Source organism: Helianthus annuus, chromosome 4 (genome assembly GCF_002127325.2).
Source record: "Helianthus annuus cultivar XRQ/B chromosome 4, HanXRQr2.0-SUNRISE, whole genome shotgun sequence".
Lineage (NCBI taxonomy): Eukaryota > Viridiplantae > Streptophyta > Magnoliopsida > Asterales > Asteraceae > Helianthus > Helianthus annuus.
The window spans coordinates 37,533,685-37,542,221 of record NC_035436.2 but is presented as its reverse complement, the minus strand read 5'-3'; the positions used below and the strand labels follow the sequence as shown (position 1 = coordinate 37,542,221).

The 8,537-nt window shown below is 36.8% G+C and overlaps 1 protein-coding gene and 1 long non-coding RNA gene across 2 annotated transcripts; one reads left to right on the top strand and one right to left on the bottom strand.

Annotated features, from left to right (window-relative positions):
* Positions 1-714: 714 nt before the first annotated feature.
* LOC110934559 lies at positions 715-1,339 on the bottom strand. Its single transcript, XR_002588437.2, has 2 exons — positions 1,260-1,339; positions 715-1,172 (listed from the first exon to the last, which is right to left on the bottom strand). It is a non-coding gene; the product is annotated as an uncharacterized LOC110934559 (long non-coding RNA).
* Positions 1,340-5,176: 3,837 nt separating this feature from the next.
* On the top strand, positions 5,177-7,722 carry LOC110933226. Its single transcript, XM_022176458.1, has 3 exons — positions 5,177-6,974; positions 7,040-7,089; positions 7,174-7,722. Exons 1-3 carry the CDS (start codon positions 5,177-5,179, stop codon positions 7,720-7,722), a joined length of 2,397 nt encoding a protein of 798 aa, XP_022032150.1.
* The last annotated feature ends 815 nt before the right edge of the window (positions 7,723-8,537 follow it).

The window sequence follows — 8,537 nt, the reverse complement described above, 5'->3', positions numbered from 1 at the left end:
GGGGATCAACAGAAGTATCAACTGCAGCGAGTTGATCGCAAATGGCGTTGAATTTTCTGCCAAAAACAGCAACAGTATCAGTACCTTTGTTCAGCTGTCGAAGAGGTTTTGAATCCACTCCACGGATGAATTGTTGTAAGCCGCTTCAAGGGCGAGCCAGATTGCCCGAGCAGTTTGGAGGCCAAGGATTTCAGAGGCAGCTTCTTCAGTCAATGATGCGTGAAGGATAATTATTGCACGCTGATCAGCGCTTAGCCAGGATTATCATGATTGGTAACATTTATTAAACTCAGCAAAACATGGCATACTCTAATAAGTTAACATTTATTATGCATCTAATTTATAGTGATACCTAATAATTATTTAGGTTAAGAAAAGGCTGCTGGCCCTAGCCTAATGTATACCTTTTTTTTTTGAATTTCGGTCCAACAGGTTTGTAACTCGGTTACTTGTGTTCCTGGACTGGAACCGACCCGAACCCGACATCTAAGCCAACAATAGATAGGTTAACTCTTAACAACGTCGTTTTCTTTCTTTCTTTCTTTTTTTTTTTGTCTGATATGTCTTTTTTTTCTGGTTTATATTGCAGGAAGGGGAAATAGCAGCAGCAGGTCGAGGTAATTTAACTTTATATTGGATGCAATTTTTGTAGTGCAGGTAAATTCCAGTGCTCTATCTTTCGAGGTAAATTTAGTTCGGAACGTAAAATACTAGTTAATACTAAAAATCATGTTAAAACTAAAAATCGTCACAAGGGGCAAACAATTAATCAACTTCTAAACGAATATATCCATCAATAATATACGAATAGGTATTCAAATATGAGCTAAATGAAGACACAAATTAGGAACCAACAAATTAAACCAAAACTAAACTAGGGCTTATAGAATCTCAGACAAGTGTGTGTAGTGTTGCTTAATTGCTTGAAAACTAGTTCAATTAATACCTTCATCTTCAAATACAGGCTGATTGATTGAGTGAATCCACCGAATCTCACTCAGAAACTGATGGGCGTCGTAGTAGAGTGTTCGTGAAGGAGTAGTAGAGGGATAATGGGATCTTGAATCATCGAACGTGTATACAATGAACGTGTATTCAGAACATCCGATTTCCATGGATCAGTTATGGCGGGGAGTTGCAGATTTACTAACTTCTTCCAAACTTTTAGTTCCCTGGTATTTATAAGAATTCTCTAATGACTAATAAATGTAACAAAATTAATATATTATAAGATATTAAATGACATTTGATTGACAAACCTTCAATGAAATGGACGGTTTTTTGGGAAATTGACAATGGATATCCGGTGGTTGTGTGCGATGTCGGTGCTAGAAAGGTTTTCATTTAAATTTAAGTGTAATCTATACTTATTTCATATATATTATTTAATTAATAGTTGATATCTAGTAGTTTATTCTACTATTTTAACTTAATTAGAAATACTAGGGGTATAAACGAGCCGAGCTCATCTAAAAAAGGCTCAAAACAAGCTCGAGTCAGTTTGCAAACCTAAACAAGCCCACAATTTATATACTTTTTTATTAATATGTTAAATAAATAGAGTAAATTGCCAAAATCATCTCTGATGTTTGGTCATCTTTGTCATTTTCATCCAAAACAACTTTTTATATAATGCTTCACTTTTGGCAAAAAAGTGAAGGACTATATGGTACAAAAAGTTAGACGTTTGGCAAAAAAGTTAGACGTTTGGATGAAAATGGCAAAAAAATTCTAAACCTAAGGACTATATGGTATAAAAAAATTGTTTTGGATGAAAATGACAAACATGCCCAAATCTCAGGAACGATTTTGGCAATTTACTCAAATAAATATTTACATAATCCTAATTACTATTTACAAAATTATGAAAAAATAACTTAATTATATACAAATTAATAAGTTAATAACTGTAATTAATATATATTAATTAATAAATAATAATCAAGCAGAGCTCAAACTTGAAAAACTACCTACGAGCCGCTCGAGCATTCATAAGCTTAAAGACCTTGAGCCTTAGGCTAGTCGAGCTCGAGCTTGAAAACTACTTACGAGCCGCTCAAGCTTTCATAAGCTAAACAAGCTCAAGCCTGAGCTTAGTCGAGCTCGGGCTCCACTCGTTTGCACCTCTAGGTTTTAGCAATATAATTTAGTTGTTGATAATTTAATAGTTCAACTAGCTTAATTCCTGTGCACTGCGTTGGGATTTGGGCGTTATCGATTTGGTTCATTACGACATTGGCATGGTAATGACACTAAGTATAGCAACTTAAAAATAAAACCAAGTCATTATCGACACTCATTATAGTGACTTTGATAGACTAGCTTTGACATTTTTTCACGAATATTGAATTTAGTTGATAAAGGTAGATCGTTATGAGTTATAACGAGTCATCTTTTGTAGGATCGTGTTGATTAACAAAGTCATACATATCTTGACCAATATATATCCTAATAAATTGTAATAGATTATGTATATCTTAATTAGTCATATCGGGCATTAATAAAATCATATCCTAATAAGTTGTAATAGATTATGTATATCTTAATTAGTTATATTCGGCATTAATAAAATCATAATGGCTCTTATTGGCCCTAATTGGCACCAATAAACCATTAATCACCCTAGTCGGCCATCACCAACTCAAGCTGACCATTAATCACCTTGAACGACCATTAGTGACCATAATTGACAATTCTTTACTCCAATTAACCATTAACGACCCTAACTTAACAATAATGACCCTAATTGAACATAAATGATCCTAACTAATCATCAATGACTCTACTTGATTATCAATGGCTCTAACTAATCAAAAACGACCCTAATTAACAATACATGGCTCTAAATGACCATTATTAACCCTAGTTGACTAGCACAAACCGTAATTGACTTTTACTTCTTCTTTTTTTTTTTTGTTAATTTGTAATTTTTAGGATATGATACCTTATAGATTCAATGATAAGTCACTTTGACCACCGTGGACCCTAAGTGACCAACATTGACTATAATTGACCAGCATTGATCTTAATTCAATAACATTTGTTGTCATTGACTAACAATTACCCTAACTAATTGTAATTGCTGCCAATTAAAATTAACAATTATTGGTCGGGTAAACGGGTATATCACCAAATCCCAAACCCATCCCAAACCCGCGAAAAAAATAAAAACTAGTCCCAAACACGATTAACTGACCTCAAACCCATCCCAGATGTGTCGGGTTTACCCATCGGGTTCGAGGTCGATTGCCATCCCTATCATTGACCAACTAATAACCATTATTGACCAATTCAATGAACAAAGCAAAATCAATTAATACTAGAGGTTGAGCCTAGCTCGAGCTTGAATATGATCGACCTTGACCTTGTTCAACTTAAAAGATATAGCTCGAGCATAAGATAGGATCAATTTAAGTTCTATTTTTGAAGCGCAAGTTTAACCAATTTAGTATTTATTGAGTTATTATCATATAATTTACCACATTTGATGTGTCATATTCGGTAGTTCGATGCGTTAGGTTTACGGTATAAAATAATAGAAATAGTATTATATTTATATAATTAACATCACATATTATCAACAGTAATCATATCACACAATAACAAATACAAATTTCTGACTAGAGGTAGTGAAAACCTAATCCAAGCATATAAAGTTGTTCACTAATATCACAAATAACGAATTTATGCTTCCAACTACGGGGTAGCTAGTGGAAACTTAGGTGCTGTTTGTTTTTTAAGAGGTAAAATGTCTGTAGTCTATGGACCACATCTGTAGATATCTGTTGAAAAAGATGTGGACCAAACCTCTGTAGTCTGCAAGAAAAAGGTTGTTTGTTTTTTAACGCATGTAGACTTCTAAAATAAACTAATAGTGGTGTACGGACGGTGGTGGTGGTGCTGGACGGTGACAGTGATAGGCGGTGGTGGTGGATGGTGGTGGTGGTGGTGATGGACAGTAGTGGGTGGTGGACGGTGGTGATGGACGGTAGTGGGTGGTGGTGAACCGTGGTGGTGGCGGTGATGGGCGGTGGTGGTGAGTGGTGGTGTTTAACTCTCTGCAGAACTTAGAAGATCTTAGAAGTGGCTGGGGCAAGTCTGCACCAAGAAGAGCTCGCGCAGATGTTTTTTTAATGAAATGTCTTCGGAAAAACAAACAGTCTGCGCGTTGCAATGTCTGCACGTGGTCTGCGCGGCACAGACATAAGAGCTTGCGCAGAGCTTTTCAGAAAAAAACAAACAACACCTTAAACTCATACACGTAAGTTGTTAGGGGTATGTACCTTGATTGTGCAGACTTCAACTTGAGTAATTCTAACATCTTTCTTAAACACCATGACAGCATAATGATACTTTTATTTGAACAATAAGATGACTTGATTTCATGGTGGTATGAAGTTGCGAGGGACCAATTTGTGTGTTCGAACTATATGGGGCAATCTTGACCCAAATCCTTCCAAGTGGGTTAGTTAGGGTTGCTTTTAAAATTCTATGGGTTGGTTTGCCTAAGATATTTTTACTAAATGGGTCACAATGGGTCAGATGGAATTTCATCTTATTATTTTCGGGTCAGAGTGGGTCGACAGCTTTAAAGAAATGGGTCGATGTGGTTAGTGTCTTAAAGAAACGGGACAAGTTTCGGATTGCAATGGATTTCGAGCCGGCACAAGTATTCGCATGAGACGAGTTACGACACGAAACGTGTTCAGTTCGAATTGAGTTTCGGGCCGAGACGGGTTTTGACACGACACAAGTTTTGGATTAGAACGAGGTTGGTTCAGATCGGGTTTCAGTCCAACATGGGTTTCCGCACGGGACGGGTTTCGGATCGCAACGGGTTTTGGGCAGACACGAGTTTCCGCACGAGATGGGTTTCGGATCGCAACGGGTTTTGGGCCGAGACGAGTTTCCGCACGGGACGTGTTTCGGGTTGGGACGGTTTCGTTTTGGTTCGGTTTATTCAGTTTCGTTTTGGTTAGGTTTCTAGTGACGAGGAAAGAATAACCAAAGTTGCTACAAATCACTTGATTAGGTTACCTCATAAACCAAAAAATAACCAAATTTGCCTACCGCCAAGTTTTATTATGTCTAAAATTATGTTACCTCATAAACCAAAAAATAATGTTTTGTTTTGACAATTAGTTTATTTATGTTTGTTGTTAACCAGGATTTTGCAATGCCATTGGATAAGAGCTGGACTAAAATCACTAATAAGGTAGATCCAGTGTTCATTAATGGAGCGATAGCTTTTGCAGAAAGGGGTAAAACATATGTTGATAGTGAAGGTAGGATACATTGCCCGTGTAAAAAGTGTGTGAATGCAAGAAGACATGTTCCCACAGTCGTTGCTGATCATATCATCTATAATGGTTTTGAACCATCATACAATGTATGGATTCATCATGGTGAACATCTTTCGGGTTATGAAACAGATGATACAGATAGTGACTATGAAGAAAGTGAAAACGAATCAAATGACGGTGTCAATGAGTTACTTGATGATGTTTTTCCTACGGGTGACGAATCTGAAGCTGAAAACTTCATGGACGGTGTCAATCTACGTAATAACCCAAAGGTGGAAAAGTTATTTGTCGATATGGAGAAGCCTTTATACCCCGGGTGTGATGAGTTTTCTGTACTAGGCTTTTTACTAGAGTTGATGAACGTGAAGGTAACATGCAAAATGACAAATGTGTCAATGGATATGATTCTGAATTTGTTTAGTCGGGCCTTCAAGGATGCAAACTTGCCGAAAAACCATTATGAGGCGAAAAAGTATTTACGTACTCTTGGACCAGGATACAAATCTATTCATGCTTGTAAACATGATTGTGCATTATTTTGGAAAGAAAATGCAGAATTACAAAATTGCCCCGTGTGTGGCACTAGTCGTTATAAGGAAAATAGTAAAGGGAAGAAAAAACCGGTAAAAATTTTGCGTTACTTTCCCATCACAAGTAGACTTAATTACTTATATGCCTCAAGACACACTGCTAAGGAAATGTTGTGGCACGATAAATACAGAACCAAAGAGGAGGGGGTTCTTAGACATCCAGCAGATGGAAAGGCATGGAAACACTTTGATACAATGTTTCCTGATTTTGCAAAGGATCCTAGAAATGTTCGCCTAGGGCTTGCAAGTGATGGTTTCAATCCGTTTGGTGCAAAGAGTCTCTCCTATAGTATGTGGCCTGTTGTGCTCATACCATACAATATGCCTCCTTGGAAGTCTATGGTCGATGCTTCATTTATGTTGACATTGCTGATTCCTGGAAGCGATTCACCACGTAATGATATTGATGTATTTTTGCGTCCACTAATAGATGAGTTGAAACTTCTATGGGATAAGGGTGTTGAAACATATGATTGTGAATCAAAACAGAAATTCAACATGCGTGTTGCACTTCTATGGACAATTAATGATTTTCCTGCGTACGGTTATTTGTCTGGATGGAGCACGAGTGGATATAAGGCATGTCCAATATGCAATGAAGATGCGAGCAGTATACGTTTACGAGATAGAATAGGATATGTAGGTCATAGGCGATTTCTCCCGACCGATCACTCTTGGAGGAAAGCACGAGATTTTAATGGACAGAGAGAGACTAGGCTTGCACCTAAAATTGTTAACGGAGATGATTGCTTACATCAGTTGAAACATCTCCCTATACATCAGCATGGAAAACATCCGGATCATGTTGGTAAAAAGAGAAAACGAAACTCACATGATATAAACTGGTCAAAGAAAAGCATCTTCTTCGAACTCCCATATTGGCCTAAGTTATTGATTCGTCACAACATTGACGTGATGCATGTGGAAAAAAATGTGTGTGAGAATGTGTTGGGAACCCTATTAAACATAGAAGGAAAGACGAAAGATACTGACAAAGCCCGACTAGATTTGGAAGATATGAACATACGTAAAGAGCTTCACTTGGTTAGAAAGAATGATCATTGGGTTAAACACATGCTTTGTATGTTTTAACTCGAGATGAGAGAAAACAATTTTGTAATTTACTTAGCTTTGTGCGTTTCCCAGATGGGTATGCTGGAAATTTAGCTAAAAATGTGATTGCTGAGCAAGGTAAGGTACATGGGCTAAAATCACATGATTGTCACGTCTTAATACAACGCCTAATTCCTATTGCAATCCGTCCCTTTATGACAAAACAGATTCGTGAGGCATTAGTGGAGTTGTCTCAGTTTTTCAAGAAACTTACTCAAGTCACATTACACGTGAATGAGTTGGAAGCGTTGAAAGAAGATGTAGTTATGATTTTGTGCAAGCTTGAACGTATATTTCCCCCATCATTTTTTACAGTTATGGTGCACTTGTGTGTGCATCTTCCTCAAGAGGCTATTTTGGGAGGATATGTACAATCGAGGTGGATGTATCCAATCGAAAGATACCTTGGACATTTAAAAAAATATGTTAAAAACTTAGCTAAACCCGAAGGCTCGATAGCAGAAGGTTTTGTTGTTGAAGAAGCTATAACATTTTGTTCACACTATTTACGAGGTGTTGAATCCAAGTTAGACAAACGTGATAGAAATGATGACAAAACCTCTAGTGATGCTCAAAGTTGTGCGTTGGATGTTTTTAGATTGAATGGTCGAGGTATTGGGAAGAAAGAAGTACATATCCTTCCTAGTAATCTTATGAAAAAAGCAATATGGTTTATCTTCAACAATTGTCAAGAGGTTCAGCCGTACTTAGAGTAAGTTTTTTTTATATTTGGTTGTGAATTGGTATTAACTATCATATGTCACTAAATTTATAGTATATCTACATGTGGCAGAGAACACTTGCTGTCACACCCCAACCGATGGCGGAAACATCGAGATGAGACGTACAAACTGTTCAAAGACATCATAACACTAGTTGTGACAATAATTAAAGTTTATTTCATTGATATTCATAAGTTTCATACAATACATGGAAATGAAAAAGTACATAACATAGATTGTAAATTTAAATAGTTGATGGGTTTCTAAGCCATCCTAGCCTTTTCTTGTTTTCTTGAATCCTCAGCCTGCAGTATGCATTTAAAATACAATCAACAAATAATTGCTGGCGAGTATACAGGTTTGAATATAGCATAATAGAGTTAAATAGTTTATCAAATCTATTCCATGTGAACAACTGATATTAACTAACTGTTGTACTCGTAACGATGAAATCCACATGTCCAAACCATAGTTACGCAATTAACATAGCCTAACCCTCGAAAGGGTGGTAATAGAGTTAATAGATTAAACCTAACAATACCCGTATATACGGGAGGGGCGTTACAACCTACAGCGCTGCCATTGATAGGGGAGGCTTGCAAAGTTAATGAACATATAGCCATAGATGTTAACATCAGCACAACATAGATAATCAATGATCAAGTAGTTTCACAATAGTATGGATAGATTGTGCAATGAAAGTGTTTATCATTGTGTTTTTGATAAGGAAATGCATACTACACCCAAACGTGTAAAAAGAAAATGGGTCAAGTATACTCACCTTAGGTTGCGTTGCGTATATTGGAAAA

Excerpts from the sequence above, each read along its gene's own strand:
- LOC110933226 (XM_022176458.1), top strand. The coding sequence starts at position 5,177 with ATGCCATTGGATAAGAGCTGGACTAAAATCACTAATAAGGTAGATCCA. Across the intron at positions 6,975-7,039 it reads TTGGGTTAAACACATGCTTT|ATGGGTATGCTGGAAATTTA; the intron begins GTATGTTTTAAC and ends TGCGTTTCCCAG. Across the intron at positions 7,090-7,173 it reads TGATTGCTGAGCAAGGTAAG|ATTCGTGAGGCATTAGTGGA; the intron begins GTACATGGGCTA and ends ATGACAAAACAG.